We start from the raw sequence: 22,601 nt of genomic DNA, 5'->3' as shown, positions 1-22,601 counted from the left end.
GAATATGAGAGGCACAGCCCTCGGGCAGAGGCTGGTGCTGGTTTGTGGGTGAAGTGGCCGGACTCGGGAACAGAATTGCTGGGCTCGGGTCTGGAACAACCCTCTTGGACGTGTGTTTCTTTGGAAGGCCTTGGGCTGCCCCGCTGCAGGCAGGCTTCTGTCCTGAGTTCAGTATCCGGCAGTGATGATGGTGAGTGTGACCGGCAGGTATGCAGACATCTCACCTGAGGTGCTGTTCTTCTTCCCTCTTTTTGCCTCTCCTCTCAGCCATGTAAGTTCTGCTTTGATGTTGAAACAAAGGTTGCAATCATACTGTGTGAATGTGTGTGTGTTGGGGACTTTGAGAAGGATGCCATCAGTTCATTCAAGAGATGCAGGCTGAATGCCTGTTGATGGCCAGAAACAGTGCCGGGCAGAGGGCATGCAGTCATGAGCAAAACCTGTCCCTACCATCAGGAAGCTGTGGTCTAGTCATAGGATGACCAACCCATCCCAGTGTGCTTGGGACTCTCAGTGTTGAAACTGGAAGAGTCCTGCGCAGACCAGGATGAAGTTGGTCACCCTGCCTAGTCACAACAGTGGTAAGGGGATGTATGTGTCTTGTGGCATTTGGTGACGACCAGGCACTGGCTAGGAGGGAGAGAAAGTTTACAAGCTATTTCTTTAGTGAGACATCTTCCATTGACCACATGTGAGATAGAAGATCCTGAATTGTACAGAGAAGACACCCCTGATCATTGCTTCTACCTCCCATAATCTGTGACAAGATATGGAGAGCAGGGAAGTGGCTTGCCCAGGATTACACAGCAAGTCGGGGCACAGCTGGGTCAGCATCTGGGTGGCTCTATTCGTCCCCCTCCCCTGCAATGTTCTCTCCCTATAAACTACCCCACCTCGTCTTTCTTAACCTGCCTACCCTTCACCTGCCTGCTCACACAGACCCAGGTTTAGGTTAGATGCCATGAGGTGTGGAGAAACAGCACCGTGGCTGTTCCTGGGAGGGCCCTGAGCGGCTCCCAGGAGAGAAGGAGAGGAAGGAAGGATTTAAGGAGGTCAGGACATTTGGCCTGGAGGCATCACTTAATTACAGTGCAAAGGAACTGAGAGCCTGCTGGAGACTGAAAGTGAGCAGTTGGGGCCACAAATCCAGGGGAGGGAGGGTGGAAGAGGAAGGGCCTGCTGCTGGGAGAGGACCTGACTCTCCTTCAGAGGGAGGAGGTTTGTAGGAAAAGAGCGTGCTGAGATCAGTGGCACGCATGTGAAATTTAGGCCTTATGCAGGCATATCTCGTCTTACTGTATTTCACTTTACTGCACTTCGTAGATACTGCATTTTCTACAGATTGAAGGTTTGTGTTGTCATATGATGCTTAGCATTTTTTAGCATTAAAATATTTTTAATTAAGGCATGTACATTGGGTTTTTTTGGACATAATGCTATTGTACACTTAATACACTTAATACACTTAATACTACAGTGTAGTAGAAACATAATTCTAAATGCACTGGGAAACCAAAATATTTATGTGCAATATTTGCCTTATTTCAGTGGTCTGGAACCAAACCCGCAATATCTCCGAGTATGCATGGATAAAAATAAATAAACCTGTTGGTTTTGTTCAGTTCCAAAAATCTACTATACGCCACACCCTGGCTTAAGGTTGGGAGCTATAGCACAGTAGCAAAATAAAGTCCCTGCTCTCAGGGAGGGTCATTATAGAAGAGGGAGACAGGCAATAAACACGCACAAATGGGATGCACCCTCCTAGGTGTTCTGTTCAAAAGGGCTGTTAAGTAACAACCTTGTTCGAAAGAGTCTTTCATGCGAAAATAGTGATCAGCAGAGTTTAGCAGCTTGTAAAACAAAAGTAACGTTTCCACTCTGCTTGCAGAAAGATCTTCAGGAGACAGATCCTAGACACAGCAGCTGCTCAAGCCATCAGGACGGCCGTGGCCGTTACTGGGAGACATTCAACTTGGTCTCCTTGGAAGGCAGAAATGAAATGGTTAGGCTGAGAATTAAGAAGGGAAGAGAGGAGGAGAAGGCAATTAACCCCTAACTCTGGAATGGAAAAGACTTGAGAACCACCGGAAGCTTCAGATAGTGAGGCTCTGAGAACTCAGAGGAAACCCCTGGAGAAGTGGGGACAGATGGAGGGTCACAGTCTTCCTGCTGGTGGAGTTAGTGGGGCGGACAGTGAACTGACAGTGTACTGCTATATTGACCTTATTAGGGGCTGTTCATTACACTTTCATAAAAGAAAAATAAAGGTCATGTGCTAGTAGTTTGACCATATAAAGGATTATTTTTAAACTGCAGTTAGCAAGTAGGTTGTATGTTAATACTTCTGTCAGTCTCCATGCTTAAGGAAAGGCCAGCTGCTGGTCTTGAGAACCATAAATAAGCACTAGCCAGAAGCATTATTTGACTGTTAGCCAGCAACCTTTTAATTTCTCTTATAACAATACTATTCACAACAACAACAAATTTTTGGAAAGGGTCTGTTAAGCTTAAGGAGTCATTCCAGTCTTTCTCCTTCATTTAAGTCCCTCCCTCCACCTCCTCATCTCCTTCTGCCCTTTGCTGCAGTTCCATGAGCTGGTTCCCTCCATCACCTCCTCTCTAGTCACAGCACTGTTCCCTTCGCCCCGCTGGGCCTTTGCACAGCTCACTGTGGCGTGCCACGTGAGTTTCTGGTCAGACCTCTCCCCTCACAGAGACCTTCCCTAACCACTCCTTCTAGAACAGCTGCCAGGGCACCACGCTATCCGCCAACCCCGCATTACTTTTCATCTCAGCACTTATATGAAGTTGTATCATTTGTTTGCTTCCATTTTTGCCTGCTTCCCCCATCAAAGCATAAGCTCCATGAGGGCAGGCCCTTTGTCCACGTCCTGCTGTACCCTCAGTGCAGTACCTATCTCATGGAAGAAACTCAATAAATATCTATTCCATTAAATACAACAGTGAATGAATTCTACACCAATCTGTTAACCTGATGGCTTTACTCAAATTCTAAGTAGGAAGCAGATTTGGGTAAAGGCTTGATTCTTTCCCTTCCCCCACCTATCTTTGGTGAGAGAAAAGGAGAGCTGGAAATAGAATGGGAGACGTTTCTGTAAATTTCTCATAACCATAGAGACTGATTTTAGTTTATTAATCTCCTGCTCTTAAGCAGGCTGGGGCCCCGCTGTGATTTCTCTAAAATTGCTCAGTGCTGGTTATCCTGCAGCCTTCCTCATTAAGGAAGAGCAGACCCGTCCCTATCCTGCAGCACTTTAATTACTGACGAGCAGAAGCCCTGCGCTATTATGCTCATTATTGCATGTTCTCACCTGGCCACACCTCCCACTTTGGAGCAATGCAACATGGTCACCAGCCTTGAACCCCTGGAACCATCAGTGGCCTGATCAAACCTCTCCCTGGGAGCAGGCAGCCTCTTTTCTGAGCCCAGGACCTGGGACAGGGCTACAGTTGCTGCTCTCTCCTTTCATTCAAGTATCCTGAAGATGGGAGCTCCGTGCCTTCTGGAACAGTATTTAGTTTCAGCCAGAGAAGGGCACCAGCAATGATTTCCTACCCATAAAGGCAGTGCTTGCAACGGAAGGAATTGACATGCCCTTGGGAACCATGGCACTTCTTATGGTCTGGCCTCTTGATGGGATCTGATTTTAGGGTTGCATGTTCCTCTTCCCATGGAGAATGGCACACAGACTTTTATGATTTTGCCTCCTGTCCTTTGGATAAGAGACCTCCAAATGGCTTTAGGGTTTCAGTGGAGCTAGGGAGGCAATGGACAGTTAGAGGCAGTCTCTCCCCTGACCACTTCTCCATGAAGGAAGAACCCTGGTGTAGATGTAAGAAGACCAGAGTTGAGATGCCATCTTGACAGCTGACACATGGCGGGGACCTAGCCTATCTGAGCCTTAGTGTCTTCATCTGTGAAGTGAGGTTGGAATTGTCCTTCCAGTCCTCTAGTGTGTTGAGCCTCTGACTCTGGCTTCAACCTTTTCTGGAGGCTGAATCCCTGAGATAAGTGAGAGGTGGAAGAGGCCCCAGGCAGTGTGACTTCTGGAATGAGGCAGAGTGGATTCTGGCAGCAGGAGTCTCTGGAAGGAGACATATTTTTCTCCTGAGGCAGGTCATCTAAGGTCTGGCCTCTCTTAGGCACTGGCTGCCATTTTGGAAAAACTAAGACTTTCTTTTGCTTGCATTTCCCATTCTACTGGATTTAGAAATATGGAGTCATTCTTCCAGTAAACACTCAGTGACTGCCTGCCGGGTTCCGGGCCCTGCACTAACGGTACAGCTGTTCAGTTGGGGGAGTCACTGACAAATTCAGATGCTGTAGTGGGGCAAACCAGTTTCAGTGGTTGAGGGCCTGTGTGCTGTACACTTAGGGCTTATCTTAAGTATATCAAGAAAAAGACCCTGGGAAGAATCTGGACTCCCGAGTCCTCCAGCAAAGCTGGAGCCAAGACATGGGCGGGCCAGCACCCGGGGTGACCCCAGCCAAGTCAGTGACAAATCTAAGTGCCCGGCTGCTCTTCTTTCCAGGTGCCGCAACCTCTCATTCCCCAGCAGCCTCCCAGAGGTGAGCATCGTGTTCATCTTCGTCAACGAAGCACTCTCTGTGCTGCTGCGCTCCATCCACTCAGCCATCGAGCGCACACCTCCGCACCTGCTCAAGGAGATCATCCTGGTGGATGACAACAGCAGTAATGGTGAGTGCCTGGCTCCCTGCCCCGTGCGGACATCTGAGCGGAGGGGCCAGCCTCTGTTCGGGGTTCTCATTTTCTTTCTTTCTTTTTTTTTTTTTTTGCGGTACGCGGACCTCTCACTGTTGTGGCCTCTCCCGTTGCGGAGCACAGGCTCCGGACGCGCAGACTCAGCGGCCATGGCGCATGGGCCCAGCTGCTCTGCGGCACGTGGGATCTTCCCAGACCGGGGCACGAACCCGTGTCCCCTGCATCGGCAGGCGGGCTCTCAACCACTGCACCACCAGGGAAGCCCCGGGGTTCTCATTTTCTTGAGGCTCTCCACGGCTCTTCCTTCTCTGGGATGTTGCCTCAGAGAGGAGAGATTCATGATGGTCATCGCTCTGGCAGGTTCACTCCACAGTTGCACCCTCTCCACACTCCAGAGGGGCCTGGTCCCCAGGCTTTCCCTCACTGGTTGTCAACTCTCTCCCCCAACATCCTAGTGCAGTATGATAAGATAAATAGCCGTGACCTCTACCCCCTTCACGTACACAGTGAACATTTCCAGTGACTCTTTTCTGTGAAGCATCATTTCATTTTGCTGCATGCCTTGGCCTTTACCTGGAAGCTTGTCCGTTGGTGTTGGTGGTGATGATGGTGGAGATGGTGATGGTGCCGGTGGTGGTGGCCATAGTAGCGTTGATGGTGGGGACGGTAGAAGACGTACAATGCAATGACAGCAACAGAGCTGTTGAAAGTCTAGCTTCTTTTCTGGATGCCCTGTTCCTCATTCCATCTGGCCCGAGCAAAGCCCCAGGTGGCCAGCAAGGCCTTGTTGAAGCCCTCACATCACATCTCGCCTTCTCCAGCTACTACCAGCTACCTCTTTCCCTTGGTGCATATTCCATGGCTTCTGATTCCTCCCACATATACCATCCCCATAATAGTCTCCAAGCTTAGAGACCACGTATTGAGACAGTTTAAGAACCAGTGCTCTTGGGCTTCCTTGGTGGTGCAGTGGTTAAGAATCCGCCTGCCAACGCAGGGGACATGGGTTCGAGCCCTGGTCTGGGAAGATCCCACATGCCGCGGAGTAATGAAGCCCCTGCGCCACAACTACTGAGCCTGAGCTCTAGAGCTTGCGAGCCACAACTACTGAAGCCCGCGTGCCTAGAGCCCATGCTCCGCAACAAGAGAAGCCACCGCGATGAGAAGATAAGCACACACAACTCTACAACAAAGAGTAGCCCCCGCTCGCCACAACTAGAGAAAGCCCGCAAGCAGCAACGAAGACCCCCCGCAGACAAAAATAAATAAATAAAATAAACAAATTTTTTTTAAAAAGGAACTGGTGCTCTTGATAGGACCATTAATATGAATGTTCTATGGATAATGCATGACTTTAAAAAATAGACTGCTGGGTCACATAAAAAATAGACCACTGGGTCACAGGATCACAGAGTCACTGGGCTTGTGTTATCTTTAATGTTTTCTCTGATGTCAGGTAGTACCTTTCCCAGTGAATCCGTTGCTACAATGAGAAGTTGAGATGAGCAATTTGTGTTTTGTTATCAATTAAAGCTGAAACATATCAGATACCTGAAATATTTTTAATCTTAATAAGCAAATTTTCCTTTTCATTTTATTATCATGTAGAAGCGAGTATAGAAGCAATGCTGTGAAGGGGATTTTAGAGCTTTCTGAAGGGCAGTGCTTATGAATCATTTAGCTCTCATTGTTCCATGGGCGTGAAGGAAGGAAAAGGCACCTAAGGGTGGCAGCAAATAGGCAGTGTAGTTTTAAAGGTGATGGTCTATTGTGAGGGAGACCTTGAGCAGCTACCATCACCTTGCTTGGGTCCGAGGAGTGGAGAAAGCTCCCATTCCCCAGTGGCTAACACCACAGCAGTGTGACTAGGCTGCTGGTGCCGGCTGGCCCCCTCACGTCTTACATTGTAAGGAGGCCAGGGATGGAAGAGCCATCCTTCCAAGGGTGATGGTATATTCCCCCAAGCAAGAGGCATCCCCAGGCTCCATCCTCACATCACAAAAGAAAGAACGAAGCATCAGGAAGAAGGAAACCTTGAAGCCTTTCATTTCTTCCCCTTGGTGAGAACTTTATCATGGCCTAAAGGAGGCCGTTTTGTCATTCATTCATGTGGGAAAGAGGGGGAAAAGTGAGACTGATTTTGAGAAATTTAGGTAAGGAAAGTGAGCCAGATATAGAGGATTTCATATTTGAATTTAAACGGTTTGGACTTTATTTTGTAAATGGCGAAAACCATGAAAGTTTTTGGTAAGAGGAGTGATGCAGTCAGGGCTGGGCAATGAAGAGCTTTGGCTGCGGTTTTTATTACTGTTGGGGGAAAGGGGCGTCCTGAAGAAGGGAACTGGATGAGATGACAGTTGCAGCATTACAGGCAAGAAATCAGGGGCTCTGGAGCAGTGGTGGATGTGGGGTTGAGGCCGAGGCATGAGCCTGAGAGATGCCATAAAGGAAGCATCTACTGGGTCTCTTGACTAACAGGCTGTGGTCAGATGGGCCAGAAGAGGGCTGGTGAGCGATGATTCAGCCTCAAGCCAGAGTGCTTCAGAGGATGATGGTCATCCCCTGGATGGGGGGCAAGAGGACTAGTAGGATGGGTGCAGTGTTCTTCATCAGGGATGGGCAGCTTTCAAAGCCAAAGCTCTGGGAGGTATTGCAGTGGTAGCACAGCATCTTGACTGTGGTGGTGGTTACACAAGGCTACACATGACAAAATTGCACAGAACTACATGCACACACCCAAATGAGTGCCTATATTGCTGGACAGACCTGGAGAATCTTTTCCATTGTGGCAACGTCAGTGTCCTCGTTTTGATATCGTACTACGGTTGTGTAAGATGCTAATGTTGGGAGAGGCTGGATGAAGGGTGCATGGGACCTCCTTGTGTATTTCTGGGTACTTTCCTGTGAATCTGTAATTAATTCAAAATATAAAGCTAAAACAGACAAAAGCCTTTCCCAGAAGATTCTAACCCAGTAGGTTTGAGGTGGAATCTGGCCGTCTCTCCTTTTAAGAGCATTCTTGATGATTCTGTTGCACAGCTCTGGTGGAGAACCTCTGGTTTAATGAATAGTATGCAGCATCGCTTTTGCACACGTTGAGTTCCAGTGCATGGTGTGAAGGGAAAGAACTCTGAAGTCTGAAGTCATGGGTTCTGGGATCCTCTCACTGTGGATGAGTGACCAGGGAGACATCCCTCAACCCTCAGAGTCTTAGTTTCTTCCTCTGTAAAGGGGGATGGTAATCCTTCCTAGCTTGCCTCACCTGCCTCACCCGGTCAAGTGTGTGACCGTGAGTTGACTGCTGTCAGCATTACCCCTCCCCAGCCCCAGCTCCAGTCCCGGGAGCCTGCCTCACAGCTGGCCAACTGCACAGCCGGAGCTTGAGAGGTAAACATGGGGATGTGGATTTGGAGTCTTGTACAGAGCAGCCGAAGCCATTGGCTGGGAGGAGAGGGTAGCAAAGAGAAGAGGAGAGAACAAACAAACAACAACAAAAAAAAAACAAGAAGAAGCCTGAGAGGATACTGAGGTAAGGTGTTTAGGAGTTAGAAGGAAGAAGGTTAGCTGGTGAGAGACAGAGAGGGAAGAGCCAGGAGAATCTGGAGGACGACACAGACTCCTCGGACAGAAAGAATTTCAGGAACGAGTCATCTGTTTGAATGAGCCCACAGACAGGGGGAAGGACACGCAGTCTGGGAAGAAGCCATTAGATTTGGAAGCTGCAGATCACAGAAACCTTGGTGGGCAGGGTTGGGGATGGGGCCACAGAAGCCAGATGAAGATGAAGAGAGCTGGGAGGTAGATGTTTCCATCAGGGATTTTGACTGTGATGGAGAATCGGGAGCTAAGGCAGGAGCTGGAGCAAGGTTTTCTACCACTTAACCAGTCTCCAGTCATGACCCAGGATGACACACCACTCACACCCATACACACGCACGTGCAACTGAAACAAAACTTTTAAGAAACAATAGTTATTCTTATAATGTGCAAAGTGCTCTGATATGTTCTATTATAGATTGGTCTATGTTATTCGGTTCTATTTTGTTCTGTTGTATTGTGCTGTGTTGTGTTGTAGTTCTCTCTTTTTTGAAAGGCGAGTTGTCCTCAAGACTCTGACTGCACACTGAATCGCTTGGACAGCTTTTAAGAAAGCGAGGAGGGTCGTGCCTTAGCTCTGGTCATTTAATTGGTCTGGGGAGGGGGTGCCTGAGTTCTCTGAGGCCATGGTGAGGACAGGGCTTCTGAGGAGGGAGGAGTCGATGGGACCCAGGGCACAGAAACCGGGGAAGAAAGGGCCGGTCTTTCTCCCTCAGATGGGGCAGTAGGGAGGTGGCTGGAGGCAAAGGGGGGTTGGCCCCTGTGTGGATGGGCTGGGGAGGCGACCAGGAATGGGGATTCCCCGAGACCAGCCTGTACTGAGCTCTCAAGAGGGGTGGCAGAGACGCTGAGACTGCAGCTCTTGGCAGAAGTGAGCCATCTCTAGCCTTAGCCGAGGGCTGCCTGAGGGCCCAGGCTGGCCGGGAAGGCGGCTCTGGCCGTGTCCTTGACAGGCTCCCTCTGGGGCATCAGCCCGCTCAGCACAGGACTTTCATTCATTTCACATCAGGCCAACTCAGCTGGGCTAACAAACATTCCTACGGTACCCAGCCTGGGCCAAGGGTGTGGAGGGGGTGACAGCTCAGATCCGCCCCTGCCATCAGGGAGTCATGCGAAAAAATGCAAAATGGGATGAAACTATTATAATGGGACTCGGTTTCCGGGCTCAGTTCTGCCACCTCCCGGCCATGGCTCTTTCACTTTGGTTTTCTTTCGTGCCCTGTGGGCACATCAGGCCTTGCCATGCCCTGTCTGCCCCACGGTCTCTGAAGATATACGGGGTAATGGTGGTGAATGTGCCGTACGCAGCAAGGTTGCAAGGGTGCCCTAAGGGTGAGTTAAAATGAGAGAAAGAAAAACAATAACAACCACAGTAGTAATAATAGCTGCCGTGCAGCCCCTAAAGGCAGCCCCGGCTTTTTTTGCCTCCCTAAAACAGTGCGCTCTGGTGGGAAGAGCACAGAATTGGCATTAGGCCATCTATTCAGTTCCAGCTCTTTCTAGCTTCTTGCCAGCTGTGTGTTCTTAACCTCAGTGAACTCTATTTTCCTTATCTATAGAATTGGGATGTATAATTCTTACCTCTGGGATTGTTTGGAGGCTTGAATGAGATAACGCATGATGGAAGGGACGCTGGTGTTTAAAACTCTAAGTGAAGCCGGAGAGCAGAGCTTCCAGGCTGTCTTCCAGGCGGCTGCCACCGCTTCTGCGTGTACTGGTGCCTCGTGTTCCCCAAACCCCCCCGACTGCGGGCACGTTTGCTTTGGGGTCAGGCCTGTGTTTTCACAGACATAAAAAAGGGGCAGTTAATCACCGCTTTCTTCATCCAAGCTGCTCGAGACCTTTATCTCCGCCTCAGAAGCCAAGGACTGAAGGCTCTACAGATGGTCCTTGTGTAGTACTCTGCGTCTCGGTCCTTCGCCTCCTTAGCAATTTCCTAAACAAGCTCCACTTTTTCAGGGGCTGGCGCCTGTGTAGGATGCTGTCACTCTGCTAAAGTGGTCTCCAACTCTCACGTTTGATCTTGATTAAAAATAAGGAGAGGCATACCAGGTACATTCTTGCCTCAGGACATTTGCACTTGCTTCCCCCGCCTCTTGGAATGCTCTTACCCTCTGGTATCTGTTCCTTTGCCTCTTCAGGCCTTTGTTCAAATGTTGCAAATGGCACCTTGTTAAAATGGCAGCCCTGACCCCGTCACTCCTCATCCCTTCCATGCTTCTTTTCCTCAACAGTATCTGTCGCCTTCTGATATACTGTACTCACTTGGTTACTCTCCCTTACTTATTTGTACGTTTTCCCTCTACCAGTGTGTACGTTCCATGAAGACAGGGACATTTGTTTTGTTCATTGCTGTATCTCCAGCACCTAGAATAGTGCCTGGTTCTTGTAGTTGTTCAATAAATATTGATTCAATGAAAGAATTCATGTTGATTCTGTAGGTCTGGGACAAGGCTTGGAATCAGCATTCTAATAAGCTTCCCAGAGCATTCTGATGCAGCGGGACATTCTCTGGGAATCACAGTTCTAATTGTTGTCCCCCATTGTCCAGCGTGCTGCAGCTGAGGAGTGCGGGACAGCAGGCACTTAAGGGCCCTCAGGGCTGGCCTCAGCAGCAGGCACTGCTGGGTGGAGTGTTTCTTCCTGGGGCGGGGCCCTTGGGACCTCTCTGCTGTATCCCAGGGAGATGGCATGAAAGGGGAAGGAATGCAGAGCAGAAGGGGAGCTTCTCTTAGGGTTACCCCAACGTGACCTGAACTCAGGTCCTGTGCATGGAGTCAGATGACCAACCTGAGCCTCCAGCCTTCTATGTTACCCAGCCTCTGCAGGCATTCCTGACAGTGGCATCCAGGCTGCCCGCCCTGCCACTCTGAGACAAACTCTCCCCTCCCTGGCTCCTCTTCCTTGTTATCTCAAGGCAATGGTGGGACCACGGCTCAGAGCCTCCTGGTTTTAATTACCTTGCTTTTTGGTGAATCCCAGTGAGCCAGTGTCTTTAGCTGGGACTGAGTGATTCAACCTTTATGGACCTCCAGAGGGAGGGAAGCACCAGGATTTGCAGCTGACAGAGTCATCCCTGCCTTTGATTCTTGGCATTCATTTACTTATTCATTCATTCATTCATTCCCTCAGCGGGTTTTTAATGGCCACATACTTTGTGCCACGTACTTTAGCTCACAGCTAAATACTTGCCTCACCAACTCCACCCATATTGTGAATACTCTCTTATGACTCAGGTATTCCAGTACCTGGCCCAGAGCAGGTGCTAAATGAACATGAGCCCTTTCAGGCTCCCTCACTAGCTGTCCCAGAGTCACCCCATCCCACAATCCAGCCACACCCACTTCCTTTGCTGTATTCAGTTTCTGTTTCCTTTCTTAACTCCTGTCCTCTTTTGATAACCTTAAAAAAAATCATGCACTCTTCTTTCACGCTACTTGATATTTCAAAAATGAACCTGAATTTGGTGACTAAAAGCACATCAAAGCAATGGTGATATCAAATATTCTTTTAAGCATCTCATTCCCTGGAGATTTTGATTAGCGCTTGGTTGGCAGTAACTTGCCCAGCCTACACCAGCGTGATGCTTGTCCTCTTCTGTTGCCTTCCAACAAGAGAATGGCCAGTTCCCAGTGCCTTGCACGCTTCAAGCTGGGATTGAACCGTCTCTCTCCTGGGCAGTGGATACCCTTCCCCCAGGGATCCAGCCTTCTCACTGGCCACGTTTGCTCAAAGCTTTCCATGTCTTTTGGCAGGAGGAGGCTTAGAAATAAGCAGGCCTTGAGAGACAGGCCAAACGGAGCTGTCCCTCTGCCAACACGGTGTCAGGAGGCAGACAGACTGCCAGTCAAGCCCCAGGTGGCTCTCCGGTGGGGGGGGACTGAGCACCCACATCAGGCAGAGACTTGCCAGGGCCCTGCAGTCTGTGAGCAACAGAGCCAGGGTGGGACCTCAGGTCTCCTGACTCCCGCCAAGGCTCGCCCCTCTCCACTCCATGCTGTGCCCCTGCTTGGTCCAGTGGCCAGTCTTCCTATTGTCTGCACCATATGTCCACGTGGTAGCCTACAGCCAGGCCCCTCAGGTTTGCTTGTGGTGACTCTGGGACATTTGCCCTGCTTAGCTGTCTTCTGGGAATGACACTCGTCCCACACCTCCAGCCCCTTTGCCCAGCTCCAAGCTTCAGGGTCTGCTTAGGATCAGAAAAAATCTTGAGTCACTCTGCACTACTCCCCCGCCACCCGCCCGGCTGGATCACATATGTGCCAGAGATTATTCTAAGTACTTTATATAAATTAATCGGCTCTCTGTGGCAACGGTAAGAACCATGATTAATGTCATCTTATATAACAAGGAAACAGGCACAGAGGAGAAAGGAACGTGTCCAAACACAGAGGTGGGATTGCAAGCTAGGCTGTCTGGCTTCAGAGCCTACACCCTTGACTATTAAACAAGGCTGCCTCTGGTGCACCGTGGGTCTCTGACTCCAAAAGATTTACTTGAATTTTGTCCTCATTCTCTTACCTCTGTGCACTCCACAGAGAGAGATGTTGGGCAGCAGGGCCAGAGAAGGAAAGGGCAGAGTAGGCACTGAAGAGAAAAATGTGGCTGTCTCCTCAGCTGGAGCTCTGCCCGGGGCTTCGTAAGAAGGAGGGACGCATCGCACAGAGGCTTCTAGGCACGGAGTTGAGTGGAAATCGTACAATTGGCAACCATGCTTTAGGTCACCTTGTGAGAGGGGGACAGCTTCCTCTTTCCTTTGAAATAGGGGGAAGTTGATATGCTTGTGTGTGTGCACACGTGTGTGCATGTGAACACGTGGGTGAGTGGGTATATGAACCTGTGCGTGTGCACTTATGTGTGTGAGCATGTGTAAGCCCCATGAACAAGCATGTATGCACCTGGTGTCTTAGTCCATTCAGGCTACTGTAACAAAATGCCATTGATTAGGTAGCTTAAACAATAGAGGTTTACTTCTCATGTCCTGGAGGCCGGGAAGTCCAAGATCAAGGTGCTAGCAAATTCGGTGTCCGATGAGAGACTGCTTTCTGGCTCATAGACAGCTGCCTTCTCTCTGTGTCCTCATGTGGCCTTTCCTTAGTGCCTGGGTGTGGAGAGAGAGTGAGCTTCAGTGTCTCCTCCTCTTTTTACAAGGGCACTAATCCCATCATGGGGGCTCCACCCCGATGACCTCATCTAAACCTAGTTACCTTCCAAAGGCCCCACCTTCAAATACCATCACCTTGGGGATTAGGACTTGAATGTATGAATTTGGGGGCACACACACTCAGTCCATAACCCTGGGCTTGTGTGTGCTTGTGTGAGTGGTGGTGTACAAGTCCCCACTAACTGTGGTTCAGCCCCTTCCACCACTACCTGGAGCACCTTCGCCATCCTGCTGAATGACAAGTAACCACACAACTGTGAATCATTGTTATTTTTAATTGTTGGTAAGAAAATCACAGTGTAGTGACGAAATAGAATCTGAGATCCCAACTTGCTTGCCATCAGCTGCTGGGTCCCCCTCCACTCCTTGCAAAGCCCCCATCGTCCCTTGGCCCAGAGCCTGCCTAATCATTGTTTAATGTTTCAAAGATGCTGTCCTACACAAGAGATACTCATTCCAGGCTGTAAAAATACCAACAGCTTTGCATGCAGCTGGAACAATTGCAAAAATAAGAAAAGCAGAGAAAAAGAATGGTCTGACAGTATTGTGCTTTATGGAACTTAAAGAATCCCATATAGCTAATCTAATTACCACTAAGACTCAGGCAGCTTAAAGGTGTTTATACAGCCAGGCACGTGGGCTGTCAGCCTGCTCAGCAGAAGGCTTCTTATCACCACCCACTCCTGTGCCTTTGACCAGTGTGACTTCTGGGGCCCACCCACATGCCCGGGAGAGGGTACCCAGCCTTGAGACAGAGGCAACCGGTCCTGAACTCTGCAGGAGCCCTGGAGGCTGTCACTTTTGCTCCGTACTGCCTGGGGCTGCCTCTCACTGACAGATTCATTGTTCATCGCCACCCTGAGAGGTACTCTTCCCATGGCCGCAGATTCGTGTCCTCACATGTTGTCCAGCAGCACTCTCCCGAGGACCTGGCTTGCATGACTCGAGCTCCTGGTTGCTCTGGGCAGCAACTGCCCACCTCTCCCTGCCCACTCAAGCCCTGACCCTAGGGATGAGCCTGCTTTGCCCAGTGACTGTGGGGGGAGAAGGGAATCAGATGAGTATCTCTGACAGATTCCATCATGTCAGTTTCTGAACAAACCCCACGTGGTTCTGCAGGTTACGCCCTTCACCAGGGTACCCAGCTGAAGAGGCAGAAGTTCCCTGCTGGGATGGAGCCTTGTTCTGACACTCTTAGGCCCCTGGCTCCGCATCTAGTCCCGGCTAACCCTCTTCCTTGAGAGGCTGGACCCTGCTCCCTGTACTACCAGGCTGGTGTCCTGCTCCCCTGGTTTGATCCATCTGCGTTCCTGCATCTGGGGGCTGGGACCTCCCACTGATAAGCCCCTCCCCATGAAAAAAGCATCCTTAGTCAGTGATGCCTAGGTGTGCCCAGCCCCTGGGGACACTGCCTCTTTGTGGGCCTGCCCCAGAGCACAGTCAGTTTCTCCAGCTCTAACCTGTGTGATGCCAGTCTCCTCTCTGTCCTCACCAGCCACTCTGTTGAGGTCCCGGCACGCCACACAACCGAGCCTGCCTGAGTCTGGCAATGGTGTGGGTGGTTCATCACCCTTTTGTGTTCCTTTACCAGTAAAGGAAACTGACTTCGGGAACCAGGAACTCCTCAACATACTTCCCTGCCAATGGAGAACAACCCCAGGAGGGCAAAGGGCCTGCCTTCTCCGGAGCTCATGAGTCCCCTGGAAGCAGTCTGCATCAAGGGAGCTTTGGACCATTTTGCTTTACAGACTAGCCAAGATGACCAGTATTTGGTTAACAAAGCCAGCAGGAACCAAATACCAAAAGGCCCTCTTCCTCTGGTCAGCTGTAGGACCATCTGTTGATGGGGAAATTCCCGGAGCTGGAGCCTTAAGCAGCGTGGGGGATCCAGGAGAGGTGTCTCCTGCCCTCGGGTCAGGGGCCTTGCTGCCAGCAGCTGGGTGTCAAGCTGCCCGTGGCAAAGGCCGGGGACATACTGGCCCAGCCCCAGTGCCGCCAGCAGGAGAGGTCTCCTTGTCCACCCTTGGCCCTCAGCCTATCTTGCTCAGCAGCTTGAAAAGACGAACCGGTCCTGACGGTGGAAGCAGAGCTGGAGCAGCTTAAAAAGACAAACTAGGGGCTTCCCTGGTGGCGCAGTGGTTGAGAGTCCGCCTGCTGATGCAGGGGACACGGGTTCGTGCCCCGGTCCGGGAAGATCCCACATGCCGCGGAGCGGCTGAGCCCGTGAGCCATGGCCGCTGAGCCTGCGCGTCCGGAGCCTGTGCTCCGCAACGGGAGAGGCCACAACAGTGAGAGGCCCGCGTACCGCAAAAAAAAAAAAAAAAGAAAGAAAAAAGAAGACAACCTGGTCCTGACAATGGAAGCAGGGCTGACCGGCGGGTAGTGCTGTCAGCCGACGTCCCCCTCTGCTTCCCCAATACCGAAAAGTGCTCAGAACCCAGCAAATCATATAATTCCTACTGATATCAAATCTTTGGAGTATGGGATGCCTTCTGGTGGGACTGATTTCCTGAAAGGCTACCCCAAACCACGAGCGACCCAGGTGTCCTCCAGCAGCTCCAGGCCTGCGTGCTCAGCAAGAAGAGGGGCGCATGGACAAGAGTTGGCACCTGTAGCCACTCCAGCTGCCTTCTGCCCAGATCTGTCCTGCAAATTAGCCTCCAGAGCTCATGGGAGACTAGCACCCCCCTGGTTGGATGTTGCAGTGGGAGGTTGTGCTGGAGATAATGTTGGGGGATGGGGGAAGCCAGTATAATTGACTGGGGCCTGAGAGTTCAACAGCAGGTGTGGGCTCACTGCAGTGGAGGGGGAGGTGGGGTTGTTTGTTTTTAATTGCCAGGGCCCTGATCTACTCCCAGGGGCTATAAATTGGGCAACCACTCCATTTTTTTGTTTTTTTAGAGACAGCCTTGCTTGTTTGCTCAGGCCCACAGGGACTTACGCCTCTTCTGCTGCTAAAGTCATTCACGTGCATTCATTCAACGAACCAAGCACCAGGTTCTAAGCTTGGCCCAGGGGAGGCAGTGGTGAACCAGATGTGGTTCCTGCCTCAGATAAGATTTAGACCGAGGACAACGGCAGGCAGTGGACAGACTCTATGGCTCTCCTTTGGCACAGATGCAAAAATGAGATGCCTCAATTCTAGTTGTTTTTAAAAGCCCGTATCTCAGGAGCTCAAGATATAAGTAGAATTTTAGAGAAAGAGGCTCTTGAACAGAAAGAAACCAGGGGGATGTCAGATCAGTGAGCAAGAAAGCTATGTCGAGCAGCCGCTGCTGGAAGGCTGGTTTTTACTAGGCAGCCCAAGGTTGCCTCTTGACCCCGCCTGTACTGCTGGAGTGGGAGCTTGATTTTCATCTAACCAAGGAGGGCGTCGCCTGGGTACCAGGATATGTGGCTCCGTTGGTTTGTTCCTCCCTGGCCCCTGTACTGCAACTTCCAGTGGCTTCCCCTGGCTTAGGTGCGTCTCCTCTGAGCACCTGACCTACTATTGGGAGTGGGTGCCCTGATTCACTTTGCAGGTCTCTCGCACCTAGATGAGCTTCCCTTATGGGGCAGTGGGCAGCTTGAAGCAGGCTGTAATGTAGATGTAGCCCTAAAATGTAGTCCAAGCTCCTTATTTTCCTGGAGGGAAAACTGAGATCCAAAGAGGTTAAATGAGTTTCCCAACGTCACACATCTGATTAATGGCAGAGCCAGAGAGCGACCCTGCTCCAGTGCTTTGCTAACCCCACTCACTCGTTCATTCAACAAATGTTCACAGAGTGTGAAGCATCACACTCAGCATCAACGATCCAAGGACGGAGAAACAGTTTCTACTCCCAGAGAGCTCGCAGCCTAGTGCAGCTGATAAACTATAGACAAATAACCATTACACATAATGTAAAAAGATAAGTGCCACCAGCCACAGTGCTGGGGAAACCCAGGGAGAGGTCTTAGTCGTTCTGGGAGAGCTTCCTGGAAGAGCTGGCTTTTGAGCTGGGCCTTGGGGATTGAATGGGATTGGGATATGGGTATGAGGGTGGAGAAAAGAAGCTGCCTCCATTTTTGTGTCTTTCTAGTTGGATTTTAGGGAAGGTGTCAGCATGATCATGTACTTGTCCCCTGTTGCATTCCAGGCACTGTGCTAGGCATTTGTACACACTGCCTTCTTTAATTTTTCCAATATTTCTCCCCATTTTATAGATGAGGAAACTGAGACTCAGCAGTTACTTAGCCCTGAATAGAGGCCTCTTTCCTTCTTCTCTCTTTCCCATAAGGCTTCACCCAGTGACTTGTGCCCCACCAGGACTCTGATGACTCATCAGTGACTCTGATGACTGAATGAAAATGGAGACAGAGAGATGGGGGTAGAGAGTTTGCAAAGCCATAGGGAAGGCAGCATCCCCCTTTCTTGGACAACATGGGGCTAAGCACAGAGCTATTTAGGATTTCTATCATCAGAATAAATTTCTTCCCCCTGCATATATACACCCCACCCCCAGGCTGGTAGATTCTTAGCCTAGGCAAATATTAATAAGAGCTACCATTTGTTTCTAAGCATCTTTGATGTGTTGCTTTGCTTAACCCTAAGCACAACTGTATGAGGTAGGTATTATTATTATCATGTTCATTTCACAGATAAGAGCACTGAGGCTTGGAAAAGCTACAGGTTACACAGCTGAGAAAGGCAGAACCAACATTTGAACCCAAGTTGGATCTGGCTGTAGAGCCTGGACGCTTAACCTTGTCACTATATTCAGGGGTCTAAACTCAGTTACCTTCCAGGGCTAGACAGATAACGTGAATGGCAGAGGTTAGGCAATGAGGACTGGTGGGGACTGCGGTGAACCAGAGAATGAGCCCAGGTTCATCCCGGACGGGCAGCCAATGCTGGCTCCAGCCTATCACTAGCCTGCAGGACCTGCTGACCTTTTTCAAGTTGGAAATCACACTTGTATGTTTGGTGGGCTGAATAAGCCACATGGGCAGGCCAGATATGGTCCTGGTCTGCCTGTCTGCAGCCTCTATCAGATTGACTCCCAGTGTGCAAAATAGAAGCTTCTCTGGAGATGCTGTTTATCTCAGACATCCTTGGTGAAAACTTCTCCATCTCACACTCTCTCCCTCTTGTGCTTGCTGGTTCCCACATCTCAGAAAGCCACCAGTCCAGACAGGCTTTGTGCAGATTCCCTTCACTGTGGGCACAAGTTGAGACATTCACAATGCACAGGCCACACGGTTTAGTTTCATTGATTCAGGGAGGCCCCTTTTGGGCTGATGGATCCTTTTGGAAAAGCACATAGTCACGCAATCAAGGTGTAGATTTTGTTCCTACGTTGTGGACTTGGATGCCATTCTTGGTGACATCCTTGCATCTTGAGATCTTGGAAGCAACTTGTATCAGGTACCCTGGGCCAGGCCAGTAGTGAGAGAGGGGAGTGACCGGCACCCGGGAAGCTGACCAGGCTGCAGAGGAGACAGACAGTGTGACAGTCACTTGGAGAGTGTGTCAGTCTGATCAGGCTCGTCTCAGCAGGACTCTCTCAGGGGCAGGAAGTGGGGGAGGAAACTGGGGAAGGAGGCAGGAGCTCAGGCCTTCCCATGGGCCAACTTGGGTGTCGATAGCTGTGATCTGGGTGTGCCACGGCTCACGAGCACTCACCGGCTTGCCTAATTCTCTTCCGCTGCATCACCTCCATTTCTTTCACTGCCTGTGACCTGCAGCCCTGAGGGACTGTCTTGGAGTGTGTTTGTGGTCCTGTGCTTGATGCTCTTGTGGTTGCCATCTGGGAGTGAATAACCGTGGCATTTCAAAGCTGAATAAGACCCAGGAAAAAAACCTACACCTCATGTTTCTCTCATCTGGGGAAAGAAGTGTGAATTGGAACTTTACAAACCCAAATCTTTAAACTCTTCCTGACCCAGTGAATTTGAAGAGCGACAGAAATGAATTAGAAATTAGATCAGGGGTCAGCATTTCCATGGGTTCTGAACCAAATGGAGATGAAAAAGAGTATATCCAGCAGGGTTAGTGGTGAAGGCAAGCTTCCTGCCTGGGCAGAGTGTCCTGACCTGGGTCTCAGAGGGGATTGATCGAAGGATCCTGTGGATGAGATCAGGAGGTCCAGAGAGAGTTCTCTACCCAGACAGTGGGAAGGAATTAACTTGTCACCAACTGACACTCACAGATGCGACAGAAAATGCCAGCATCGCAGGGTGGATTTAATGCCGGGCCGCCCAGCGGAGCCATTGCATCCCACATCTGCCCTAAGGTGCTTAGATGCTGAAGAAAGGAACACTGTCCCGGCTTTGAAAGAGGTTTCTGGCTAAGTCCTGTGGACCGAGTATGTCTGCACTCCTGTCTGTGTTGTCAAATTTCATTTGGCTTAAACATGAGAACTAATGCAGAGAATCAAAGAAAACAAGATTTTTTGCTGAGTGTTCCTGACCCGGGCTGCTCAGGCATGAGGCTGAGGCATTGCGTGAAGTGATGGCATTTTCTCTGAAAAGAACATTCACGGTTGTTGTTTAATCTTTGTGGAGTGAGTTCCCATGATCTTAGGTGCCCAGTTGCTGTCCTCTGTACCTACATGCTCCACATTCCTACATACGATACATCAGGCCAGCAGTAGGTGAGGTTGCTGCTCCCTGAGTTCCTGAATTCTGCAGGGCAGGAAAAATCAATCCCATCCTCCCACTTCCCAGTTATTGGGCTCCCATATTATGCCAGGTACACCCATGGGGGAGGGAGGGAAAGGGGGGCGGGGAGAGAAGAGAGAGAGGTGGGGTTGTTGTATAGATGAATTGATGAATGGGTGGTGGGTGGATGCACAGGTGGGTGAGTGGAAGGTGGATGGATGGATGGATGGATGGATGGATGGATAGAATTAATCTTTTCCATTTTATGGCATAGGTATTTTATGCCCATTTTAGAGATGAAGGAATAGAGGGTCAGAGGACATAGTGAATCACCAATGTTCTCACTGCAAGATGGTGGCAGGACTGGGGCTTGAGCCCACATTTCTCAGCTCCAAGTTCCATGTGTCCCTCCTCTCTTTTCCAGTGTTGCCCACTAGGCTTTTTTTTTTCTTTCTTTTAACTGCCTGCCTTGTACCTAGAGATGGACCCACATGGGCTTGGACCAACTGCTTATACAAACAGGTGGCCAGAAGGAGATTCTTTTTTTTTTTTTAATTCAGCGAATAGTATTGATCACTGTGTAGGCAGAGTTCCAAGATGGAGCCCCAAGACTCCTGGCCCCTGGTGCACACTCACTTCTTCTAGTTATTCAATCAAACACTTATCTGGGTACTGCTGTGAAGGAATTTTGCTGATGTAATTAAGGTCCCCAACCAGTTTGGTGGGCCTGACCTAATTTTGTGAGTTCTTTAAAAGCAGAGTTCCCTGTGGCTGTTTGCAGAAAGGGGAGTCACAGAGATGCCCTCTAGAGGCCTGAAAGAAAGCGAACATCTGTGCTGTGCACTGCCTGGGGGGGCCATGTGGGAGGGAACTGCAGGTGGCTTCTCATTGCTGAGAGTGGCCCTGGCTGGCAGCTAGCAGGACAGGGACTTCAGTCCTACAACTACAGGGAAATGAATTGTGACAACAACCAGTAAGGCTGGAGGAGGACCCTGAGGCCCAGATGAGCACTACAGTGCTGGCCAACACCTTGATTTCAAACCAGTGAAACCCTGAGCAGAGAATCCAGCCATACCACACATGAACTTATGACCCACAGAAACTGTGAGATCATAAATTTGCATTGTTTTAAGCTGCTATTTTGTGGTATTTCATTATGTAGCAACAGAAGACTAACACAGTCACCTACAATGTGCCGGCCAGTGTGCTAACCGCAGGGAATGTGAGACTGGCTTGATTTCTGCCCTCATGGAGCTCACAGTCTGCGGTGGGAGATAGACAAGAAACAAATGAAATGATTACAGAGCATATAAATGCCATGACGTACGTAAACAGGATGTTATGAAGTAAATCAGTGTAGGAGGGGGACATGGTTCACGTTAGATGATTAGAGATGGCCCCTCTGAGCTGAGCATAAAAGGACGAGAAGGAGTCAGCCACATGAAGAGCCATGGAAAGTGTTCCAGGCACAGGGAACAGCACATGCAAAGACCCTGAGGTGGGAGAGAGCCTGACATGTTCTCAGAGTCAGAAGGAGGCAGATGTGGCTGGAGGGTGCTAAGGAACGGGGAGGATGGCTTGAGATGATGTTGAAGAATTCGTCAGGGGCCTGGTCACATAAGACCTTGTAGACTATTGCCTTCAGTGCAGTGGGCAACACTGGTGAGTGTTAAATGGGGGAGAGGTATGACCTGACTGATATTTTTGGAAGATCTCTCTGGCTAGTCTGTGGTGAAGTGTTTGGATATAGGTGTGAATGGAAGCAGGGAAATCATTTGGGAGGCTAAGGCCATACTTCAGACCAGAAATAATGATGATTTGGACTATGGTGACTGGAGAGAGTGAGGAGAGGATGGATTTGAGATATATTGAGTTGGCCAAAAGGTTTGTTCGGTTTTTTCCATAAGATCTTATGGAAAAACCCAAACAAACCTTTTGGCCAACCCAATATTTGGATTTGCTGGTGATTGGATGTAGGGAGTGGAGGAGAGGAGAGGACCAAAGATGAAGTTCAGGTTTCTGGCTTGAGGGATGGGGTGAATGATGGTGCCACTTACTGAGATGGGAGGGCAGGAGAGGGGAGAAGAACAGGTTTGGGGAGAAAGACCAAGGGTTAAGGTTTGGCTGTGCTGCATGTGAGATGCCTTTAAGACATCTGAGGGAAGATCTTAGGTAGTCATTTGGACAGAGAGGCGCTGCTGAGCAGGGCCAATATCCAGGCTCCAGGAGGCCAGGACCAGCTGACCTGGCCTGGTGGCAGACCAGCTCCATGCTCACTTCCTTGAAGAGTAGCAGAATACCCGGGTCTACACAGCAAGGCTTCAAAGACCCAGGGCTCAGGCCGCTGGAGCAGTCTTCCTTCCTGGACCCCCCTGCTCCCATGCCAAGCCCTGGGCGCAGCCACACACCCAGAGTGGGACATTCTGGGAAGGGGTGGCTCTGGTGTGAAGCTGACATTGCACAAGTTACTT

General features: G+C 50.1%; 1 protein-coding gene across 5 annotated transcripts in view; it reads left to right on the top strand.

Annotated features, from left to right (window-relative positions):
- The window catches only part of GALNT18 (polypeptide N-acetylgalactosaminyltransferase 18), a 346,555-nt gene that overhangs the window by 184,101 nt on the left and 139,853 nt on the right, over nucleotides 1–22,601 (top strand). For all 5 annotated transcript variants that reach the window (XM_060104772.1, XM_060104769.1, XM_060104770.1 and 2 more), the window contains exon 3: nucleotides 4,558–4,724. In XM_060104772.1, coding sequence (XP_059960755.1) covers nucleotides 4,558–4,724 — 167 coding nt within the window. The remainder of the gene's footprint in view (nucleotides 1–4,557; nucleotides 4,725–22,601) is intronic.

The sequence above is a fragment of the Mesoplodon densirostris genome, chromosome 7, assembly GCF_025265405.1.
Source record: "Mesoplodon densirostris isolate mMesDen1 chromosome 7, mMesDen1 primary haplotype, whole genome shotgun sequence".
Taxonomy (NCBI): Eukaryota; Metazoa; Chordata; class Mammalia; order Artiodactyla; family Ziphiidae; genus Mesoplodon; species Mesoplodon densirostris.
This window is presented reverse-complemented; position numbering and strand designations above follow the sequence as displayed.